The 23,845-nt window shown below is 50.0% G+C and overlaps 8 protein-coding genes across 8 annotated transcripts; 3 read left to right on the top strand and 5 right to left on the bottom strand.

The window, feature by feature from the left end:
* Window positions 1–296: 296 nt before the first annotated feature.
* POX_f08031 (Peroxisomal primary amine oxidase) lies at window positions 297–2,529 on the bottom strand (the record flags this gene model as incomplete). Its single annotated transcript, XM_050116814.1, has 2 exons — window positions 297–2,290; window positions 2,418–2,529. The coding sequence occupies 2 exons, from the start codon at window positions 2,527–2,529 to the stop codon at window positions 297–299; spliced, it is 2,106 nt and encodes a 701-aa protein (XP_049966953.1).
* A 614-nt stretch (window positions 2,530–3,143) lies between these two features.
* Window positions 3,144–3,680, top strand: POX_f08030 (uncharacterized protein; the record flags this gene model as incomplete). Its single annotated transcript, XM_050116813.1, has 2 exons — window positions 3,144–3,417; window positions 3,586–3,680. 2 exons carry the CDS (start codon window positions 3,144–3,146, stop codon window positions 3,678–3,680), a joined length of 369 nt encoding a protein of 122 aa, XP_049966952.1.
* Window positions 3,681–4,391: 711 nt separating this feature from the next.
* POX_f08029 (Aldehyde dehydrogenase) lies at window positions 4,392–6,116 on the top strand (the record flags this gene model as incomplete). Its single annotated transcript, XM_050116812.1, has 3 exons — window positions 4,392–4,519; window positions 4,612–4,980; window positions 5,105–6,116. The coding sequence occupies 3 exons, from the start codon at window positions 4,392–4,394 to the stop codon at window positions 6,114–6,116; spliced, it is 1,509 nt and encodes a 502-aa protein (XP_049966951.1).
* A 1,078-nt stretch (window positions 6,117–7,194) lies between these two features.
* On the top strand, window positions 7,195–8,084 carry POX_f08028 (uncharacterized protein; the record flags this gene model as incomplete). Its single annotated transcript, XM_050116811.1, has 2 exons — window positions 7,195–7,678; window positions 7,822–8,084. 2 exons carry the CDS (start codon window positions 7,195–7,197, stop codon window positions 8,082–8,084), a joined length of 747 nt encoding a protein of 248 aa, XP_049966950.1.
* Window positions 8,085–9,294: 1,210 nt separating this feature from the next.
* POX_f08027 (Serine/threonine-protein phosphatase PP-Z) lies at window positions 9,295–10,848 on the bottom strand (the record flags this gene model as incomplete). Its single annotated transcript, XM_050116810.1, has 2 exons — window positions 9,295–9,447; window positions 9,667–10,848. The coding sequence occupies 2 exons, from the start codon at window positions 10,846–10,848 to the stop codon at window positions 9,295–9,297; spliced, it is 1,335 nt and encodes a 444-aa protein (XP_049966949.1).
* Window positions 10,849–15,323: 4,475 nt separating this feature from the next.
* Window positions 15,324–15,536, bottom strand: POX_f08026 (uncharacterized protein; the record flags this gene model as incomplete). Its single annotated transcript, XM_050116809.1, has 1 exon — window positions 15,324–15,536. The coding sequence occupies one exon, from the start codon at window positions 15,534–15,536 to the stop codon at window positions 15,324–15,326; it is 213 nt and encodes a 70-aa protein (XP_049966948.1).
* Window positions 15,537–16,310: 774 nt separating this feature from the next.
* POX_f08025 (uncharacterized protein) lies at window positions 16,311–17,510 on the bottom strand (the record flags this gene model as incomplete). Its single annotated transcript, XM_050116808.1, has 1 exon — window positions 16,311–17,510. One exon carries the CDS (start codon window positions 17,508–17,510, stop codon window positions 16,311–16,313), a length of 1,200 nt encoding a protein of 399 aa, XP_049966947.1.
* A 2,888-nt stretch (window positions 17,511–20,398) lies between these two features.
* Window positions 20,399–22,693, bottom strand: POX_f08024 (uncharacterized protein; the record flags this gene model as incomplete). The annotated part of the gene is made up of 2 exons (XM_050116807.1): window positions 20,399–22,065; window positions 22,318–22,693. 2 exons carry the CDS (start codon window positions 22,691–22,693, stop codon window positions 20,399–20,401), a joined length of 2,043 nt encoding a protein of 680 aa, XP_049966946.1.
* Window positions 22,694–23,845: the final 1,152 nt, after the last annotated feature.

The raw sequence follows: 23,845 nt of genomic DNA, 5'->3' as shown, positions 1-23,845 counted from the left end.
GATGGAAGGGCTGCATAGTTCTTGGGAAATTTTGCTTCGTCCTCGAAAACTAATTCGCATGTTATAGGATCATAACACTATTCTCTTCATCTCTTATAAACGCTTACTGGTAAAGAGACAAAATTTGAATGATAAGTAATATTTCATTTCGTACATGTCGTCAAAAGACTAAATGGTATCATGAGAAAAGAACAGGAGAAAGAAAAAGAAGAAAGAAACTTATATACACAAGTGCCGCCTGGCAAATCAAGCCCACGGAGAACCCCATGCTCCCAACACCTCGAGTGATTCATACATTACAGTCTCGACGAGCTAGCGGGTGCATTGGCAGCACAGCAAGACGAAGAGAATGCATTTTTGGACTGCGTATCGACACAGATAGCCGAGGGAGGGACCCACAGACCGGGATTCTTCACGGAAAAGTTTGACGCGCGAAGCATGATGCTCACCGGCTCAGCAGGCATGACGGGGAAATCCTCCGTGCGAGGGAAGTGCGTCAGGCCAAACTGCAAGTAGCAGACGATATCGGTATTCTCGATATTCTCATTGCGCTTGGCCCAATCCACGATGGTTGAGTTGTGTGGGTGACCTTCCTCGCCCTGGGACTGACATACATAGTCTCCTGCAGGGAACAGCTCATAGTCCTTGTACGGAGTGACCCACAGCGGTTTGCGCGCAAACCCGGCACGCTTGTACACGGTGCTACCGGGCTTGGCGAGCAGTGGGGGGCAGTTGTTGTTGATGATCTTGTATCCAACGGGCTTCTTTGCCATGGGATTGATTCGGTTCGGGTTGATGATGTCCCAAGAGCGCTGGGTCTCGTAGCAGTAGTCGGCCGCACCTTCGAGGGATGTGCGGAGAGGGGTCTTTTTGCACAAAAAGGCGTTACCATATGGGTTCTCGGGAGAGCCCACGGCGTGGTCGGCGGAGACAGCGTCGCTCTGGACGACGGTGTTGTTGGGCCCGTCGATTTCTGGATCGATGCGGAGGGAAAAGATGTGTTGATGGTTGTGTGCAGTGACTTGAGGCGCCACCTGGGTGCCGTAAGGGGCGGCCTCTTCGGAGGAGTGAAGGGAGTAGGTGTTGAGCATACCCGTCAGCTTCATTTCAAGCTTGTAGGTACCGTCCAGGGAGAAGATGTGGTAGAAGCCGTACTCGTAGTTGGCGGCCGTGATGATCTGTGAGATGATGAGCTTGCGATCGCGTGCCGAGATCACAGTACCATCGCGGTAGTCGGTGTGCTTGTACAGCAGCCCATTGTCTTCCTCGTGAATGCAGATGGCGTTCTTGATCACGGCTGCCTCACCCTTGGCGGTCGAGACGACACCGTCCATGTAGTGAATGACACCCTTGCAGTCACAGCCTAGCTTGAGGGAATTGGTCATCAGACCGGTGCCGTACTCGCCGACATCAAAGGCGTGCTTCTTGTGATGAGGGCCCTCGGGGCAGCCGTAAGGTACAACCATCTCCACGACGGAGATACGGTTGAAGAGGGTGCGCTCGCGGTTCTCGTACATGTCGTGAGTACGCACATCCGAGATGACGATGCCCTCCCGATAGTTGAAGCCAATGTGCATCTTGTAGTTGGCCCAGGTCAACTCATTGCCACGGACCTTGAAAGAGACACCCTGGGGCTGGATGATATCAATGGGCTTGAGACGGTCATGGATGTACCCATCGCCGATGAACTCAGGCAGGTAGTTGTGTTCCTGCAGCGGGATCGGGGTACGCTCGCCATTCACCAGGCGCACGTCAACGCTGAGCACCTCCTCCGTCTCGGTGTCGACGATGACATTGAAATCCAGAGGGTGAGCATATTGGTTGTCAAACTCCGATGCTCGGTAGTAGGCCAGACCCTGCTGTAGACGGCGCTCAAAGCCCCACCGCTCGTCAATACCAATTGCCCAGGCATCGAAGTAGACCTTGCTCATATCCGTGATGCCAATCTCCTCGCAGGCGCGAGCGACACGAGGATCCTGACGGGCGACCCGCTCCATAATGTCCAAATCTTCCAGCGTCAAAGTGGGCATAACATCCTTGACGTGCTTGTAGATTTCGACCTTTTTGGTTTTCAAGTTCACCACCAACTCGGAGACCTGCTGGCTCTCGCGCTCGATAACGATGGCAAACGCCCGACGATCCGGGGCAGGAATCTTACCCGCACGAAAAGCCTGGTATTCGGCCTTGGTCGGCTCGCGCAAGGTGATGCAATTAAATTTGACGGTCCGTGGGCTCAAGTGATCACGGATAATCTGAGCTGCATCGGGAATTTCCCGAATACTAAGCTGGTCTGGTACACCCAAAGGGATCAGTCAGTATACCGATCGTCCAACATTCGGTGAAGGTGAGGCGTGAGAGGCGCTCTCGAGGACACCTCCAGCCAGGAACAGTGCTTATGGTGGGGAATCATTGCATACCCAGTGGGTGAGGAGTGTTTTGTGGAAGCATGGCGGCAGCGGCCACACTGTCATAGTCGGTCTCCCGGAAGATGGTATAACCGGGAATAGAAGTAGTATCGGGGGCAGCCATGATGGACAGATGATTCCAAAGAAGTGAATCGTGGGGAAAGTTGATCTTGGAAGAAATTCAACCCATGTACAGGGACGTAATCCAGTCGGCCTTTATACTCAGCGTGTGGCAGTCGCTCACGATCGATAGGGACCGCATCGACCTGCCCGATCGGGTCGAGCCCGGGGAAAACGGTGGTTGAGCTCGTCTCGCCGCGATAGCCCCCTCCGGTGGATTATTGTAAACTCGCACGCGTCTTGACCTTTCCGATTGTCTTTGGGGGTGTTTGGGTGAGATCCACGGTGGGAAAAAGATTCCATTGGTGGTGTTGATCATTAATGGAACGCCCTCTTGTCACTCTCCTGATTCTAGGGGCTTCCTACCCACACTCATGGTTTCTTCTATGTGGCCGGTGAAAGGCGAATCGGTTACCTCCGGGCTCAACATCCAATCATGCTTGGAAACCAAGCAAATAGCCAGCAGCCGAACATGTCGCTGGTAGTACAGACGCATCCGATGGCTTTCATGTCTTGGGTATTTTTCTCATCAATTCCGATCGGGCAAGTCGACCCTATTAGACGAGTCTATCCGCCTGACATTAGCTAATTAACTGCACCAGAGTAACAGAAAAAAGCATGGCAATACTCCGGTCCTTGGCTTCATCCTGCTCGCCATACGCAAGTCTCAGTACTGGTCCTATTGGCGATTATCTCCGCAGCAGCCTCGTCTGGAGTGCTCCCATCATCTCCTCGCTCTTTTCTCTCAGTTTGGTCGGGGAGAACGCCAAGTGGCGACGACCCGAGCTTATCTCAAATTCGCGGGGAAAACACGTGACTGTCGATGATAAGGCGGCTCCCAAAGCCCGTGACCTGACCTCCATGTCGGGCTACTTTTTGCACCACATTAGCGGTAGGTGAGACACAGAGATCACTTTGCAGAGGCTGGAAATCTAGCCTCAAGAATTGCAATCCATTATTTTTTTTTCATAAGCACCAAGACAGAAACACACTACTATCCTTGGTGTGCGACAGAAGATTGCTTATGGTAAAGGATGCCCTGCTTATCTTTTTGCTGCAGCCCACGCCAATCTGCTTATCGGGGCGTGGACCTACCTCTTTGGGATTAGTGTGCTATGTGGCACTGCGGCACTGGAGCGCACACCGAATCGATGATTCTTCTTGCAAGTGTATCTGCCGTTCCTCAAGGATATAGCACCTACAGAACATGGTAAGTGTAGGACGCGGTGACAATTGAAGTGCCAAAAAGGAGGCTTGCTCGACCACGCATTACCAGGGGATGGACGTCTCTACAAACACTTCGTGAGACTCGGGTTATTTCCAAAGTCAAGCATCTCTATTCCCATCAAGCCATGAGTCCAAATGGACTGTCATTACATCATAGTCTACACCTGGTTTAGAGTACTGACTGAATATGGTCATTTTATCGTACGTAACACCTCGCCTATTTCCCCGCTGGATTGCCTTTGTCTATCTGGTCTATCAGGTACAAGGACGTGGGGATGATCTGGCTGGATCCATTACAATTAAACTCTCTAGCCTCTTCACTCTAGTCTCGAACCCCCCGAGGCCTGCAGTTGCCGAGTGGAGCTTTGGTGCTTGACGGGCACGGCCCCAGCGTGGATTCCGATTGTATCTCCAGTTCTCCACCCCCGACAACGCTCTTTACCCTATTGGGCATGTCGTGCCGAACATCTTATCGCTGGTGAGCCTTGCGACAACAACTGCCAGCCGCTGGCCTTAAGATGGGAGTCCTTAGTCAATTGGCATTTACAATCACAATCACTGCATCTTTCTCTCAAAGATTTGGTGGAAAAGGATTGAATTACTTCCTCCCACAGTGCATATTCATCTGCCTTCCCCGAGATGTCTTCATTATCGGTCCAGTTGACTGCCCCCAACGGCCGCGTCTGGTCGCAGCCGATCGGGCTATTTATCAACAACGAATGGGTCAAGTCTTCGGATGGAAAAAAAATCACCACAGTCAACCCAGCGTAGGTGATTCAGTTCTGCTTCAAGATGGACATGTCGCATGGTGACTGGAAACAAAAAACGAACCAAATGGCCGCCTTCTAACTCGACGCAGAACCGCAGAGGACATCACCTCCGTATACGCAGCGTCCACACAAGACATTGACACGGCCGTCAAGGCTGCACGTGCGGCCTTGAATCATCCCAGCTGGCGAGACCTGCCAGGAACCGAGCGCGGCAAGTTGATGAATCGTCTGGCACAGCTGATTGAGGACAATCGCGAGACGCTCGCAACTATTGAAACCTGCGATAATGGAAAGCCATACACCGTGTCACGAGATGATGACTTGACCGAGACGGCAGAGACCATTCGCTATTATAGCGGTTATGCCGACAAGGTCTTTGGTCAAGTCATTGGAACGACACCGGACAAGTTTGCCTATACGGTTCGCGAACCAATCGGTGTCTGTGGTCAGATTATTCCGTGAGTGCCCCCCCTAGATGGACGCAACTCCCGAGCAGAGAATCATCAATCATGGTGGAAGAGACCTAGCTGGATAGAATCAAAAAAAAGAAACAACTTACTGAACGCTCTGTCTATCATCTAGGTGGAATTTCCCCCTTTCCATGGCCGCCTGGAAGCTCGGACCTGCCTTGGCCTGCGGGAATACCGTTGTCCTCAAGCCCGCCGAGCAGACTCCTCTGTCCATTTTATTCTTGGCGAATCTCATCGTGGAGGCTGGATTTCCCCCAGGCGTTGTGAACATTGTCAATGGCCATGGGGCCATCGCAGGTGCCGCTCTCGCCTCCCACATGGACGTAGACAAGATTGCATTCACCGGCAGTACTGCAACGGCCAAACAGATCATGAAAATGGCCAGTGTGAATCTCAAAAACATCACCCTGGAGACCGGCGGCAAGAGTCCTCTGATTGTCTTTGATGATGCCGACCTCGACCAGGCGGTCGAGTGGGCGCATATCGGCATCATGTATAACCAAGGCCAGATCTGCACGGCCACCTCCCGTATCCTGGTTCAGGATCAGATCTACGACAAATTCCTCGCCGCATTCAAAGCCCAGGTGAAATCCGTATCCAAAGTGGGCGATCCCTTTGACGAGTCTACCTTCCAGGGTCCCCAGGTGACCCAGGCCCAGTACGATCGCATCATGTCCTACGTCGATATTGGCAAGTCGGAGAAAGCGACCCTTGCTCTCGGTGGGAAACCCTTCCGCGGGGTCGGTCATGGCAAGGGATTCTTTGTGGAACCAACCATCTTCACGGACGTTTCCCCGAGTATGCGTATCTGGCAGGAAGAAGTCTTTGGACCGTTTGTGGCCATTGTACGATTCTCCACCGAGGAGCAAGCTATTGAGATGGCCAACGATACCACTTATGGTCTTGGCAGTGCCCTGTTCACGACCAATCTGACTCGTGCGCATCGTGTCGCAAAGAAGATCCAAGCCGGAATGGTCTGGATCAACTCGAGCAACGATAGCGACTGGCGGATTCCCTTTGGAGGAGTGAAGCAAAGTGGCATTGGACGGGAACTTGGCGAGGCGGGCCTGGACGCTTATTCAAATATCAAGGCGATTCATGTCAATATGAAGTCGAAGCTGTGAGTGAAGTATGTGATGTATAGCCATATGATGAAATCGATGCTTGCAAGGGACTCGCACTTTTTGATTGAAACGGATGGAATCCGGCCTGGTGTTTCTGAATGAAAGTCTCCCGTAAATGATCCAAGAGAATCTTGAAAATTTTAGTCGAAGACGTAGAATATCCAAGCGCAGGTCCAGTGTATGCATTTCACTGACAAACAGGACTTTATTTATGCTTATGTTTACTATGTAGCCCTGAATATGTCAAATTCCCCCGCTTCACGATACGGCATGAAGATGGGGATCGTGGTTCCATTCCACACTGATTAGCACATCCCTAGCAAGGATCGGTAAGATTTCACGAGAAATAATCAAGCACTTTGTCAAATTCGATTAAGACGACACCTTTCCTCTACTTTTCTTTTTTTTTGCTCCCTTGAGTACCCGCACACAACTCGTCCTACATTACCGCCTATCCCAGTATTTTGTGAAATCTCAGAGCTATTGCTCAATTCCCTGGTAATATACCTCGCCGCCTTAATAACCTCACCTACAATGGATCTTCGAGAGGATTCCCTCACTCGATGATCTACGACCACCTAAGTACCACGTGCCCTGCACCCCCCCCCCCCCTCCATCCATGATCTTTCAAGTCACACATCATGTGCAAATGAAAATATAGAGAAAAGGTCAGCCAAAGATAAAAAAAAATAGAGAGAAAGAGAGAGAAAGAGAAAGAGAGGGATTTTACCGTCCAACAGACAATCCCGTACCGGGTTTAGACCGCGCCATTTATTTGTGACTGAGACGTTTGTTCGGCCAATCAGCGGCAACATCCACGCTAGTCAACATTGTGTATAACTACAGACGGTGAAGGAGGCAGAAAGGAAGATATATGAAGCAGATCAGATTCCAAATCATAAAGCAGCACTTTGAGAGAAAAAAATGGGAGAATAAGAAAAAGAAGAATAAAAGGAAATCAGCGCTGTCCATTACACTCTTACGCACATACCTTCACCTTCTCTCTCTTACTTTTTGACCTCCTTCTTTGCGACACCCCAACAACCATATTCAAATCAAATCCACACCAAAAAGGAGAATGGCACCCTGTCTACGAAAAACCTCTATTTCAATATCCAACTCCTCCTCTACCTCCAGCTCTACCTCCACCACTTCTCCCACGCACAACAACCGCCACCGCTCCCACAAAGGCTGCTGGACCTGTAAACGCAAGCGAATCCACTGCGACGAGACACACCCAGGATGTCAAAACTGTACATCCAAGGGCGTCGTCTGCGAAGGATACGAGATTCGACTTCGCTGGGGGTCCGGAATCGCTTCGAGAGGTCGGTATAATGGGGCGGCAAAGCCGAGTGTGGAGTGCATTCCGCCGCCGTCGAAGAGGAGGTGGGATTTGAGGAATAAGAGTCGGAGGAGGAGTGATGATATGGGTGAGAGCGTTGTGACAACTGGAGCTGCTGGTGGTGGTGGTGATGGCAGTGAGGGCGATGAACAAGGGCAGCCGGTACTGTTGGTTTTGGGATCAGGTTTGAATGGTGAGATTGGAGGAGGAACTCGAACAGGTACGTTTATGGATGATTTGTTTTCTCTTTGCTTTTTTTCTTCTTCTTTTCTTTCTTTCTTATTGCCAGACACTTCTGCACGACCCCCCCCTAAAAAAAGAAAAAAAAAGCTTACCTCATTCCAACCAATCCGACAATAAAAGAACTACACTCTACAAATCCACCTCCACCCGCAACCAACCAAGTCCCTGCTACGGTCAACATCCTCAACGAACCTCCACAAGGAGACCATTTCCCGAGTGACTATCTGAACATCACTAAACACTTTCAACTCCCCGTCTCAACACGCATACTTGAGCCGCAACCATCATCACCGACTCATCATCTCTTATCACCCTCCATGCGACACGGGTATCAAACGTCGCGTTCCTCATCTATGAATGGGAGGAGGAGTGTTTTTGCGTGACCGAGCGCGCTCAATTAGCTAGCTATCAATTCTTGTCTACTTGTGATGCGTGACTCTTTGGATATGTTGCTTTTTCTTTTGTTTTTCAGTATGGGGTTGTGACGAGGTAGTCTCTTGTGCGATTCTCTACTAAGATTGAGCTTGGAGTATATTGATGATGATGAATTTATGAAATGGAAGCTTGAGATTTTGGGAATTGATTTTGATCTTGTGGTAGGGAGGGAGAGGAAGGAAAATCTAACTACCTTTGGAAAAAATAAGGAGAAATGGAAAACCTGGCAGGGGGAAGAAGCTTTGTAGATCGTGACGGGAATCGTCAATCTTTAATTTTCAGTCAAAGTTCCAAGAGTTCTTCTGTCTGGTTCAGCGGGTTCCATCCACTCTAAGTCGCTCGGGCATGAGGGACTTTTATTTTTTTGGGGGGGGGGGGGAGGCTTCCTGAGGTGCGTAATGAATACTGAGAGATAACATGGAAAATCCCCAAATTTGAGGGATATCGTTCCCGTTTATGTACCTTTGTGCCGAAGGACTTGTTCTTCGATTTATTCACACACTGCCATCTTTGAAAATGGGAGCATTCTTTAAGTGCAGACACGAGTGGTTTTTGGATATATAGAGGTTGTTGATATGAGTGTCGCTTCAAGTTGAGCACTGTCACTTTATTCTGATTGAGGACTCTTAATATGCAGGTGCCCGAGCGTAAAGCCCTCGATATGGATAGTGAAAAGACATGAGGTAGGGCCTCCGCCTGAGTGTCCGAAGGATACCTAGGTGCCATCCAACTTCCCTAGGGGCTTTCCGAATAATATGAATTCATATCAAAGTGAGTGACCTTGCAGGTCTTCAAAGTCCAGGCCATTCTCAGTTTCCATTCCCACAAATCCCTACCCCGGGGCTTCATCACCCGAAGTGGTACACGGTAGTGATGAATATAGTAAAATCGTAATCTCGTACAAAATGCATCTCTCTCTTTCTTTTCTTGTCCCCTAAAAAAAATAAAGAGAAGAAAAGAAAAGAAAAGAAAAAAAGAGGAATCTTTTCAATTCCAGGATACTTGACGAAGCCTGCCGAGAGCGCAAGAAAAACAAGAAAATGTTAGTCATTTCTGCACAAAATTGGGACAATCTTGCACGTCCCCAGTTTCTGTATCCTACTCGGCACAGAGTTTCCCCTCTGGCCTCGCGGAGGAAGGAATGGGGAAATTGGATTCTTACAAGGCCTTCTCCGTCTTGGTCGACTCCCTCGCCCTCTTCATCTGCTGATCGACCTTTTTCTGATTAAAAGGTCGAATCAGGTTGAAATTGCACATCAAATCCGCCGACACGGACATGCTGGCGCCACAGTTGTCAAATTCCCCGCAATACTACCCCAAGATCAGCCGACGGTTCTGCAGTGGATTGGACAGTGACGTCACCATGTATGGATGGCGAGTACGACAGGGATACCAAAAAAAGACACAAAACCGAAGATCAAAAATCAAAAATCAAACACAAAGAGAAAAGAGAGAAGAAAATGTACAAAAAAGACTCGGGGTCAAGGCGAGGGCAAGTGCACGAGAGAGAGAGAGAGAGAGAGGACTTACATTTGGAGCAGAAAAGATCGTCACCAAGGACTTATTCCCAAAGAATTCATACCCCCCTTCCACCACCATATGCGACCGACAGACCAGATCCAGGTCATGATGTTTCAAGAAATTGACAATCGGCTGCTTGCCAAAACACCAGCTCACACCACGGTCATCATTGGGACCCCAGTCGCGGATATTCGCCGGGTCACTCCAGAGTAGATCGTTCAAGAGCCCATACTCGGGGACTTCGACCGGTCGCGAGATCTTGCGAATATCATCCATATCCGTCAGGTTCGGGGACAAGCCTCCGTGGACGCAGAAGATCTTCTCGGCCACAATGGCCGCGATTGGGAGACAGTTGAACACATCAGTAAAGGTTTTCCAAATCTTGATATTACAACGACGCTTGCATTCATCGTGGAAGCCATAGATGCGGGTGATATTGGCGCATTCATGGTTGCCGCGGAGGATAAAGAAATTCTCGGGGTACTTGAGCTTGAAGCACAGTAACAGCAGCATCGTCTCGAGACTTTGCTTGCCACGATCGACATAGTCGCCAAGGAAGAGATAGTTGGTGGATGGTGGGTAGCCGCAGGTGTCGAAGAGGCGGAGGAGGTCCGGGAATTGGCCGTGCAGGTCGCCGACGATTTGAATGGGGGCGTTCAATTCGAGCAAGATGGGTTGAGAGAGGAGGATGTTCCGTGCCGAGGAGCAGATGCCGACGATTTCGGCGTTGCTGAGACAGACACTCTTGGATGGTTTGGACGACCCGGCGAGCAGGAGTCGAGCAATGGCATCGTCGAGATCGACCGAGTGTCGCATATTCTGGCGGTCCCGGGAGGAATCATCCCAGATGATCGAATCCAGGTCAAAGGCATTATTCTTTTTCAAGATGGAGACCGGGGGCTCGGTGACTACGGGGAGTGTTCTCGTTCTCGTTGGGGAGGTGCCTGTCAAGACGGCTTGATCTGGTGATGACGGGACGCCTTCGATATGCTGAGGGGGACTGGCCTTGTCGGTCGGCGAGGTCGACAGAGACCGCGTACCCGAATATTGGTTCTCATCTTTGCTGGATCGGCGTAGATGCTGCCCGCTGCGTTTCAAGAGCGAGAGCCAAGCAAGTGATTTGGGTGAAGTTGCTTTGAACGGGTTGCTGACCAAACTTGGACTTCGGGGGGTGCTGCAGGTGGACGCCATCGTGTCTTGGGGGGAGGAGAGAGAGATTTCTTGGCTTGCTGCGGCTCCGAGAGCTTGTTGCTTCTCCGTTCGTTTCCCACGATCTAACGGTGATGAGGATCGTCTTGGCCGGAAGGACACCACGGGATCACAAGGAATTGAAAATCGGACCAAGTTGGGACAAGAGAGGAACCGAGAGAAATACACAGGTCGACCAGAACTGTCCGGTGTGAAATTACCAGTTGGAGAAAGGGTAAGTGAAACGTGTGAGACTGGCGATTGGGATATTGGATAAATTTACTTCTACACAGTAAATGGGCTGACCCCCCCGGTCCTTTTAATCCTTTCAAGACCCAAGGGCGAGTGTACGCGAAACGAGAGAGAGAGAGAGAGAGAGGAGAAGAGCTGGGGGTAAACGAGTGGTTCTTTGGCGTCAGCCCCTGCTGGATTGGGAAATGACGGGGAGAGAATTCATTTTCCATCTAATTTTTATTTCCCCCCCTCGATTCTCCCCCAGTGACGGAGCTCCTGAGCTGCGTCGAGGGGCATCCGAGTGGACGACCTTTTGGGAGGGGGAGATGAGTGGCAGTGACCTGTCGAGCCATAGTTCCATCCGCCGTAGGGTTTGTACCGAATGGCGGATGGGCGAGGGCAAATCGACGATCGGCATGGTCCCATGGGTATCGACGAGAGGGGAGACACCAGCATGATTGGGCGGAGATATCTCCTCTCCATCACGTCCTGATCGAGTGGAAGTCACTCTTGTTCACTTTCGAGAGTGGAGAGAGAGAGAGAGAGAGAGAAACCGAGCGACCAACAAGAGAAGGCGGAGGGGCTTTGTGAGTCCAAATTGAATTTCCGCTCCTCCAACGAGCTCCCGAAAGGGGGGTCAGCACATAGGCGGGAATCATCTCGACCGTTCAGAGTCAGACGAGAGACCAAGGTACAGACTACTGCCGAGTCGGAGTCGGGTCCAGCCGATCATGGGTATCTGGATCTCTGGACCTCTGGACCTCTCAACGCTGGGATATTTGGGACCACCCCCAAAAAGGAGGATCAGCCAGCGGGAATTTCCACACGCGTGACATGCTGTGCCACGCTGCCCATCTTTTCCATCGGCGTGATTCTACGCTTTCTCGACGGGTGCAACTCGTCGGCGTCACGCACCCTGGCCGGAAGCGGGGGTGGGCAGTCGTTCCAAGAGTCTAGTTTCCTTGGCATCGGCTTGGCGAGGGCGAGACGTGTCAATGGACAATTTATTCGCTCGTCCAGACACGAACGACGCGAAGGGGGACTTCTCTTCCATCAGCATCACCCGGTGCCCGGACGGGTGTTGCGCTTCTGAAGGGATAGGATCCTCATCCTCATCGGCTTGTCGAGCGGTCACTACCAGTGCTGTCAATAGCTATTGGTCCGCCTTTTGCTGAGGATCGGTTACCCGTTGGGTGCGGAGTGGCTCACAGAAACAGCCCATTACTTCATGTGATAATCATGACATAACCTTATTCCTCGGTGATTGCATTCTTGTTTTCTACTTTCTGAACAGCTTCCCACTACACGGCCGTGTCGGCCTCTGGCACCCTCGGGAACCTCGGCTCTGCATGCAAACATCGGTCCCCCCCCCCCCCCCCCCCATCCGATGGTTCAGGTCTGAGGCCCAAAAAAATAAAAAATAAAAAACATCTCGCACATCTCTGAGCTCCCATTCTCCAAAATTGCCAACACATTCCGAGTGATGACTGGTGGGACCTTGATGGACTGTTTTCTTCACCAACTACCAGGGATACCTTCGTCTACACGAGAGGAGGACTGATGGGAGTTTCTGCACGAGCCTGCTGCCTGCTCCCTTCTGTATGGTACAGTGTAACCTCGTGTGGGGCCGACTTCCCCATCTTTTTGCGCACTCTGCCCTCTGCAGGGACCCACTTCTGATCATTGATCGAGTCGAGACGGGGAGCTTATCCAGCTCGGTACACACTCTCGACTAAGAGCGGAGCCGGGGTCCAAGTGGAGGTGAATCATCTCAAAAACCAAAAAAAGGAAACGACGGGTGGACTCGTCGATCATGGATCTCCCTCCCCCATCGTCCCTGGCAACGGAGGCTCTCGATCGGTGAATCAGATTCGTGCTGGAATGGTCAATCTCTATCCCATCCCACATCAGAGTCAGGACAGTATTTTGACTAGTCACTCGGAGAGGAGTCAAAGGACGGATGAAGAGCTGAGGATTGTCAATCAAAGGGAGGGGACGACGGGACTGGTCCTGGTCCCGCTAGATGCCATCGATCCCGCCGGATGCACGCTGGAAGATACTGCAGCCACGACCCACTCTGCAAGTGCCACCTTTCCTTACGTCGAGATCTCCGCCACTCATCCGGGGACGACTGTGGACGGTGGACGAGTGAATCAGTTTCGCCTCCACCAAGCTGGTGCCCAGGCGCCTAGACGAGGGGGAAGAGAGAGCGAGGGAGAGAGAGAGAGAGAGAGAGAGGGGCCAAAAGGTCAGTGAGACTACTCTCAGACTCTCGAAAAATGGTAGCCCAGGTCACTTGACCGTCGGGTTTCCCCTTTTGATGGAGGGCCCGTCGGCAGGCAGGGAGGAAACCGCACCGCCGTATCTACTGTAAAGACGAGAAACGTGGTTACTTGTACCTGACAACAGTCTCTGCACTCAGGTCGAGAGACCCTAGCCTGGTCAGAGATACGGAGGTGAACAGCAATCCTACAGAGCAGTCACTGTTCCCCGCCGCTAAGATTACGCCAATGCATCATCGATCAACCAACTCGATGGGAAACGTTTATTTTCGCTAAAGCCACTACCACCATTTAGAGCCAAACAAAAAAAAATATCAAAAGGAAAGGAAAAAATAAATAAACAAAACCTCATTGATCCATTCTTTGTGCACTGCCCAGTGCCCAGTCTAGTACTTGGAGTCCTGGCCCCAATCCTGATCCTGATCCTCAGCCGCAAGCTTCCGCGGGGGGCTGGGCCAAGTCCACCATCAGATGCATTCCCGTATCGGATTTTTCATGCCTTGGATGTTTGCCGCGCCGGTCGAATGCAGTACCCTGCCGGCGGGTGGAGCGAGGGTCCATGACCTGGCGGTGGACTGGGCATTGACTACCATTCATGTTGGTTTCGGGAGGGGGTTTGGGGAAGGCACATTAGTATAAAAAGAAAGATAAGGACTGTAAACAGAGGCCGTGAAACAGAGCTATCGTCTGCAAGCACGGACTATGGACTCTAGACAGGTATACAAGTACTTTTCCATATATTGAAGCTGATAGTATAAGAAATCCATTCGATACAAATCACAGACAACCCACACTGGCCAGTATTGCCACAAATATCCCTCGACCTGGAACTACTACCAACTAGACCGTCCAATGTGAGACTGATGTAAACCGCAGAATATTTCTACTGTAGATCCATTCACAATATCATTTGCCGCTATCTAACCTTCCCCGTAGCATCTCTCGTCCACGCATCTCCCCCTTACAATACCAGCTAGACGTCCGCTGATCTGCCCTCCAAACAGTGTCATCCACTAGACTTGTTGAGTCCATCTCGCTTAAAGAGGCCGTTTTCTTCCCCGAATAACCCTCGAACTGTAAGGAGGAGATCCCCATTCCTCACCCATCACCCACAAAAAGCAAATTCAATCTAGGCAGCCGCCAAGAAACAGATTCTCAACTCGGGATTTAATGACCATCCAGCACAGCACATCCCTCCTTCAACTGGCCTTTTTGTGTAGTTTCTTGTATTGGGGAGTGGGCTATCTAGCTCCTGTACCCTGTACATTGTAAAGCAAGGACAACACCAGCACCTCCACATGTACAGTATGTACTGTAGTACTTAGTAAGACTAATTACTAGAACAGCATATCAACGGACCCACCACGCTACGCTGCATTGCACCGCATGATCTCTCCCGAGACTCGCGTTTCAGTGGTCGCCTTATTGTGCTCGCGCGGGCTGTGAGCTCCACGACTGCGAAAAGTAATGAGGGGGAAACGTCGAAAGCTCGGACCAGCCGCCAACGCACGTGGGTCCAGAACGATGGCGCTGACTGTACTCCCTTTTTTTGTAATGGTTCACGGGAGGGCTCAACCTTGATGGAGATGGAAATGAAGGAGAGGCGAGATGGATAGGGTTGTGGTATGATGGTTCGAGGTGAAGCTTCGGATGGATCGTTTTCTTTCACTTTTCATCGACGTTGATCTTGATCTTGGTTTACCTTGGAAGAAGTAAAAAAAAAAGAAAAGCCAATCTGGACGGGGCCAAATTGAACCCCGAAAAAAAAGGGAAAAAAGGAAAGATAGATCAGCCTCTATCCGGATCTCAGCGAGACCGATTCGTATTGTAGACATTAAGATCTGAATCTGAATGATTATCACAGTCCGCCGCTGTAAAAACCAGATCCACTTTCACGCAGTCCACTTTGAAGTGTTGAACGCCAGAGAGTCCGATGAATTGCTTGAGTTGGTGTTTTCAACCTCACTTTGGGCCTTGTACCGTTTTTTTGGTCGGTCCACTGAAGACTTGATTCTCTGGAGATGGATTCGCAGTACTTGTACTCATTTTATTGAGAGTCACGCGCCACTCAACACTGAGCACACGCATAGCAGCGGGATCATGGAGATATTTTGCTAGTGGTTGAATGACTCTGATGTTTTCGTCGAGAATATGTGCTCTGCCGCGGGGGGCCATAAAAAAGGCAAGTACGTCTCTGTGTACATGTCATGATTTTGCAGGTCTTCAGACCTACTTGTTCATGCGTAGTCATTCACCGTGTGTATACCGTCATGGCCTAGATGAACATCCATGGAAGGAGATTGAAGACGACGAGAGCTCAAAGAATAGCATCGTGTAACATGAGAGAACTTAGTATGCACTTGGACTCACATTCTTCAAATTTGAGCCGTCATATGCGAAGGTCCAGAGTACGCTGTGTTGTCCGGCCTCTAGCTCCTAACATCTTACTAGGCATTGTATAGGTACCCGTACCTGGTCAATTAACCAGATGTTTCCAAATTGCAAGAGATATCATTCTACAGGGAACTCTGGAAGGAGAAGGAATGGAAAGCCTTTAAATAATCTGCCATGGGTGAAAAGCCACACCATTTAGTCTAGGGCCTCTCGTCATATGCCCGACGATCCCAGAACACAAAAATAAAGTCTCCCAGTCCATAAACGCCCTCGGAGCCTTGTCCCAAACTCTTTCACTTCAGTTATCAGCAACCCTCATGGCCGCAGATTCTTGCAGAATCAAAATTAAAAATTAAAAATTAAAAAGAAAAAAAAAAAAAAAAAAAAAAAAAAAAACAGAGCATTCTTTCCCAAGGACGAGAAAAATCACCACGCTATGCAATCATGTCCGGTTAATAAGGGTCCGCTCAAAACCAAACTTCAATCACAAAAAGACGCTACGAAAATAAAAGAAGAGGAAAATATGAATAAAAAATTTCTTCCATACTCATACTCCTAACAGCGAGGAGCAAAATACCACCCCCTCTTCGATCTGTGCTCCTTGGACGGGACAGGCAATTCGTCAACTCCCTGCAACAGTCCACGGACTTTCTCCTTCAAAGGCCGCGGGATCGAGTCGACCGGCGCGGTCAGAAGTTGCGCGCCTTCCATACCGAGCGTCATCAACACGCTCCAGTACATCTTGTGCCTCCACGGCCACTTGAGAGACACATTCCGACAGGCCAGCATTCGAAGCCCTTCAGCTCTATCTCGGGGCCAACAATCCGGACACGGGCAGAGTCGGTCATCATCAAGCTTCAACGCGACGCTCGGCGCAATGTCGCGCATCAGATTGATCCACCGGATGCGCCATTCCTCGGTGAAAAGTACCGCAACCCATCGAAGCCCTCTGTCTTCTGAATCGTGGCTCTCCTCATCCTCCTCATCCGCATCCAGATCCCCATCATCGGTAGATCGTGGCCACGGCATGACATGGCGCAGGAAACTATCGCGAATATAAAAGGGCAACACGGACGGGATCTGCTCATCCCTCTTCAAATCCAGACGTGCCTCCATGCTAGGGCCAAACAATTCGCCAAATATGATCAGTCGCAGGGCGATTTGATCCTCCCGGCCTGGCTGAGTGGTGATCCCCAGTAAGAATCGACCATCCTCGATAGGTGAGTGCCGACAGTCGGGGAAGCTGCTGGAAATGATCTCGGTGAAGCCATTGACAATGGACTTCTGCTTGTTGAGCGTGCCGATGAAATCGTCTGCAGTGAGGGATGTGGCGAGCTGCTGCTCACAAAAGTCATAAAGGCCATTCATGCCATTCATTACGGCTCGGAAGAGAAGCTTGATCTTCTCGGGACTTGTGAGGGCCACGGCACTGGCACGTCGAATCGTATGCGCGACGAGTACCTCTGGATGAGGCTTGAAAAGGTCCGAGGCCATGGCAAAGTCGAAGAGAATACGGCCACACGTCTGGGAAAAGACCTTGAGCAGGCGAGAAGAGGTGTTGCGGAGACGGAAGATAGTCTGGAGGTCTGTGAAGGAGGCAATGTGCCACAACATCTCGAAGGGAAGGTTATCGAGGTGGGCCATGTGGGATGGATACGTGTTTTGCTGGGTTGAGACACGTTGAGAAGAGGGTGAAGCCTTCACCACAGCAAGGTCAGAGCCTGAAAGGTCTGAGAAGGACTCAGAAGATGACATTTTGATGGCGATGGACATCAAAATGAGCGAGGATGGTGAAGAAGTGAAATACTTCATAGAAGACAGAAGGATGGATTTGAAAACACCCCGCAGAGAAAAGAGGACTCTTCACATAAACATTTGAATATGATAGAACCACCTGAGCCCATTTACGTGATGTGTGTGCGATCAAACCATGGATTTTGACCATGACAACAAACAAGAAGCATCCGGGCCCATCAACGTGATATTTGTGCGAGAGAACATAATGCGCAAACATAATGAACATAATCGAAACATCCCGAGCTCTCTCGTGAAGAGCCACTGGCAAATAAACCTGTATAATATAGGTGTACCTGAAACTCTTTTGTTTCCGTTCGCCAGTGCTGATATTCCGTAAAGAGTGTTTTAAAAATTAGGCTCACGCTTGAACAATTTCTTATTTAGGAAGAACCAGAGCACAAGGGCCTATCAGTCTCGATCAAACATCAAGTTTCCATAGAATGATATGACTATCGATTACATCTGAGACTCTAATCATACATTCCTGCGATACGACTCACTCTACACTCATTTGACAACACTCTGGTGTTCACTTTTCTCTCTTGCTCACCCATCTGATCTCTATCCAACTCTCATCTTCTTGTTTTCAATGGCTAAAAGATATCATAATCGAACTTTTTTACTTTCTATACTCTCTCATATATTAAACTTTTCCGTTCCATCACTAATTTGTGCCCTGTAGCCCTATTCCAAATATGTTTTACTCCTCGAACTAGGTCCTTCACTACGAAACGTAGTCACTTTCACTTGAAATTTCCTCCTTGCAACTTGACAGTCCGAGTGCCATGCTCCTAAATATAGAGAGAATCCACTCGGAGGATAAACCACACATATATTAGGTGATCTAGGCTTAATGAACTACCTAAGTAGCAGAGGAAAGCTTCTCTCTGTTGTCAGCGCTCGAATGCAGAGCTTCCCATTTTACCTTTTCCACTCAATCATCGACGGATCAAAAAGTGCTCAAGTGTAACAAGATAAGAGGCTAGGTATCGCAAGATTATAAAAAAAATATCTATCTGAGCAATGTCCTAGACAGAAACAGTCAATTATTCCCTGCCTTGGGAAGGATAGGTGAAATTTTCATCTTTTGATATCATTGCTTTAGTGTCTACCACAATCAGATAGACATGCTCTTCAAGACTGAAATTGATATCTTTTCCCTACGAAACTAATCCGTTCCAATCAGATGAAGTTAATCGTCCATTTAGTATGCATCAACCCACTAGGAGTCTGTCAATCAGAGTGAAACAGCTCAACATCCACGCTCATTTGAGCAGCGTCCATCAAGAAAAAAAAGTCTTTTGTTCTGGCGAAATAATTTTCGTATTCAATCAGTGAGATATGGGATATAATCAGAAATCTCATCCAACACTTTCGCCTCAACATTAACACTCCCATCACGAAAGAACTCTTCAATTACTAGAACCATACATATCCCAAATCCTCCTAGCTCCCATCTTACTACAGTACCTACTCCCTATGTTCCAGTGATTAGATATCCTTATAACAGTCTACCTATCTATAACAACTGGCAAAAGTACCCTACCAACAACCTATACCAGCTCTGTTCAGTCAAACCCTACCTAGGTACGGCGGACAAGTTCCATACATCCACCCATCCGCCCACATAAGACTTAAATTTACCATATACAGTACGTAACGGACGTACTATATTCCCTAGTAGTTAATATCGTAGATCAGATATGCCGGGTTGGGCCAAGTATACCTATCATTTCCTTATCAATCGCACTAGACATGAATGAAGATACTTTTCTCTGTTCGGTACCGGTGCTGTTCCAAATGAGCGGATCATCTACTGTACTTAATGCTAGAATACTCTGCTGGTTCCACCTTCAAGTTACCCAATCAGGCGATTAGTGTGGCTCGCATGTGGCTTTTAAGTGCGAGCTGCATAATGTCGTTTTTTTTTCTCTTCTTCTTTTATTCTCTTCGTCTTCTCTGATACGGTGGTGGTACGCAAAGTTTAAAAGAAAGGTTAGAGCTGTTATACATGATTTTTGTCTTGGACAAGCTGCGAGGTTAGGTACTTGGTGTACGACTAGATGATGCGGATTGCTACCCGTGCACGACAATAGAGGAGTTTATCTCAAGTGTGCTACTTCTCGGGCTTTGATACTCATAGAGTCCTAGTGTGCTTCTACCTTTGCCAGTCGGCTCCAATTCATAGCAATACTGCCTAGACTACGACTACTCGACAGTTATCATGTCTGTGCACAATTCACGCCAAATCTTTGATAGCTCTCCCCGTCCAAGGAGGCGAAATTCTCAGGTTCATTTCGAGAAAAATAAAAGAGTTTCCAATAATCTCGACAGACAAGGCCACACCCGGGGGTCTCTAACCAAGTATCAAAGGAGGCGATAATGTCTAATATCGTTAAAAAAAAAGGTAAAGACGAGCGCAAGACCGGTGAGGGTGAGGATGTAAATGGTCTGGAAGCCAACACGAAGACACGGAAAAAGGAAAAATAAAAAGAGATAGCGGGGGTGACAAGCCAGCAAGATACGCATGCAGATCAAAAATAGAAAAAAGCAATAGAAAACGCCACAGGCCCATATGTACAGTTGGCGGAATGGGAATTGCAAAGGCCCCCAAAAAACAAAATGAGTGAATGAATGCCGAGCCCAACGCCAGTATCCCAATGTATCGAAGCGACCCAGATGGATGCTTTTGTGTGTCTTTCAACAAGGAATGTGAGGTGAGGAGACAAAGGTCGAGTTTGTAGATGATGAGGGAGATCGTCATATTAACAGATAGCGGATTTTCAAGGATAGTTGGAGGGAGTGAATTGATGAGTCGGTAGAGACCTGACTCGCAAGTGTGTCTTCTATACGATGCGCTCTTCCGATTTGGGATGCTCGAACCCTCGTGGTACAGAAGTGTCCGACCCGCTTGTTGATACGGAGGGAACCGTCGGGTGAGAGGAGGGCCTCGATGATGGGCGTGGTGCCGGCGCGATGTCGTCATTCGAGGTGGAAGGGGACGATGTGCGTTGCCACCCGTTGTCATTTGAAACGGTGTGGTCATCGCCGACCACCAGATTCTTCTCCAAGGGCTCCAATTCGGTGATGCGACGGTCATCGGTGAGGACGGTGGTCGAGGAGCGGCCTTCCTCTCGGCTGGTGTACTTGACCGAGGGTTCCTTCAAGGTAATGACGTTGTAGAAGATGAGGAGGAAGTAGACGAGAAGGACGACCATGAAGATGGCGTTGAGAACGAAGAAGACGACCTCCATGACACCGCCCACGAGCATGGGGACGCTGAAGACCTCAGTGAAGAACAGGAAGAAAATGGCATTGAGAAAATTAATGGCGGTGGCGATGATGGCGAGGATGTTGGCCGTCTTGCTCATGTAGGGTCGAATCGTGGCGGTAGCGATAAGGAAGCCGGCCTCGACGATCAAAAGGACAATGGCTTGAGCCAGAGGGCTGGATTGGCCAAACGCGATCGTGGCCCCCTTAACCAACGTGTAGAAGAAGAGCGGAACCATGAACCAAAACGTACGCGCCCGGTAGTTGACGTACAGGAAGCCCCAGCGGGTGAGGCAGACGGGGTCGGAGTAGAGCGTGTACGCGGGATCTTGTCGAAGGGTTCGGGAGAGTCGAGCGCGCTGAAAGACCTTGAACATGGCCCAACACAGCACCGCAGTCATGGTGAGCCACATGCAGATTGCCAGAACAACCTCGGCGGCGGAATCCCGGTGAACGAGCTCCCACAGACCGAGACAGCACAGCTGGGGATATCCTAGAGCCGCCATCCGGTACAGATTGCCACGCATAAAGTCTTTCCAGTCGGACGTGTTAGTCACGGCGCGCTCCGACTTTTCTGTCCAGACGGTCCTCTTCAGGCGGGGCAGCACAAGCTTGAGGAAGAGCACCACCAGGAGGAAGAGAATTGTCACAAAGTAGAAGAAGAGGTAGCTGGTCATGAAGATATTGGACGGTTCGATGTTGATGCGGACGCCCGCGCGCTCGATTCCATGCACCTCGACCTCCCCCCCGTTTGGCGTCATATCGGTGGCCCGAGCGACCAGCGACCGCTTCTGCATGATCAACGAGAACTCATTCAGCTGGGTGAGAACCTTGGAGGGAGTGCCACCCGTGGAACGCTGAAACCACGTGGCGATCGTCTGCAAGGCCCGCGCACCCACCAGTCCCATCGTCCACTGCCATATTTGCGTCCACGACTGCACCAGAGGTCGTTGTTTGATCGCCGTCAGACCCCAGATGGCCTGGATCTGCATGAATCCCAGGAAGAGCAGGGTGCGGAAGGCGACATGAGCGGCGAGGTTGACGCGGCCGAGAATCGACAGGACTACCGCGGTGAGAAGACCAACGCCGATCAAAACGGCCATTGACCAGGCCACCCCCGCTTGATCCACCGTCACACCATTGTTGACGCGGGCCTCCACACAGGTCACCTTTTTGCCGGTATCTGAATTGATGATATTCAAGCGGACCACCGCATCGAGGTCAGGGATGGTATATGCAATGCCTATTATTGAACAACACCCAAAGGGGGAGAGGTCGGAGAGTCAGCCCTGCGTCATGTTGATTTCAAGCAAGGGGAACGGGTGATCCGGCAGCATCCGAGTCTCATACGCTCGGAACCCCCAGCCCGGGCCGAAGACACACGAGGGGGGAGGGAGAAAAAAAAAGAAGAGCAAGAAAAGGATTTGAAAAGACCAAAAGAATTTGAAATTGCAAGCGGAACGGACGCTGTAAAACACCGGGTGTCCAAACTCACCAGGAATGATAGACAGGTCAACCCCGTCGAGATTGAGCGGCACGTTGGTGATCTTCAAGGCCGTATCTCGTCGTAATGGGCACAGAGCGTCGACGTTCAAGGCACACGGGTTGACGATCTTTGTGGCAGCCTTGTATCCATAGGCGTAGAGAGCAATATCGATGTAGACATTGCCAGCGTAGTCTGCTTGGCCGTCGAAACTCACCAAGGCACTGTTGTTGCTGGGAGTGAAGACGATGTCGAAGTGGTTGACGGAGATGATTCCGTCATTGGAACACGGCAGAAGAGCGTGGGACTGCAGCAGCTGTTCCGCGGCCACGGGCGGAGTGAGAGTGAACGCGAAGAGGCCCGCCGCCAACCAGTGCGGAAATCGCATGGTCAGAAACAGAATTGGAGGGCGAGAGAAGAGGAAAGGAAAGCAGGGGGAAGAACGTACAGCCCTGACAAGGGCGAAAGCGAAGGTAAAAGTAAGCTCGGAGCGCTGGGCGGGAGGCGGCGACAAGGACAGCGAATGGTTGAATCTGGGAAATTTTGAAGATCGGCGGCACGTTCACAGATGGGAGGGCGTGGTGGAAAAATTAGACTCGGTGTCGACACAGTCTGGGAAAGATGAAGACTGTGGGCTGCCGACGACATGCATATGTAATCATTGAACAGAGATCCAAAAAAAAGGAAAAAGGAAATAATTGGAGTCAAAGAAGGGAAGAGGGGAGGAGGGGGTTGGGCTGGAGCGTAAGGGGATGAGAACGACAGTGACGGTTGTGAGGAGAATAGAGAGCAGAATACGACAGGGAGAGAGAGAGAGAGAGCGAGTGGTAAAGGTACGCAGAGCGCAAGGCAACATCATAGATTTAGAGAGAAAGAGGGTATCCTGGATGTTACTACAGTGTATTGCAGTATTGTAGTATTGTCAACAGCCGTGTAGTAATCCTGGCCAGTTGGACACGATCTCACCTCACGATGAATGGAGCAGATGGAAATTCCGGCTGTACAGTATAGTTTTCTGGTTTTGTGGAGAGACATGTTGCGTATTTCCTGCATGATTACGGATTACGGCATCGACCCTCTTTTCCACCGGTCTGAGTCGACCAAGAGATTGGAGAGGTGCATCAACGCCGCAAGCAGCTCCTCCCCCAAAACCCAAAATGGCCCTGGCTGGATCGGATGTGGCGAAAGTCTGGAGGAACCAGCCATTGGAGACAAGGTACAGGACAGGAGTGGGCGTGGAACAGTATGACCTCAGCACCAAGAGACCGCAGCATTGTAAAGGGCATTCACCTGCCGATTCCAGTCCAGATGATTCGTTCATGACTCTTCAATGCCAGACGTCGCCCAGTAAACTCCTCCCCCCGAATGGGCGCCTATTCATTGGTCTTTGTGACCTTGAAGATGGAATGGTTGAAGACTGCACCAGGATCGTATTCAGTACGTATTCAGTATTGTCCCTTTCCACCGTCAGACATTATCCATCCAAGATTCCCTCGTGTAAATTTACACACCTACATCCAATCAACTTCATACAATATAG

Source organism: Penicillium oxalicum, chromosome VI (assembly GCF_001723175.1).
Source record: "Penicillium oxalicum strain HP7-1 chromosome VI, whole genome shotgun sequence".
Lineage (NCBI taxonomy): Eukaryota > Fungi > Ascomycota > Eurotiomycetes > Eurotiales > Aspergillaceae > Penicillium > Penicillium oxalicum.
Note: the sequence above shows the minus strand (reverse complement) of the source record. Positions and strands in the feature narration are given on the sequence as shown.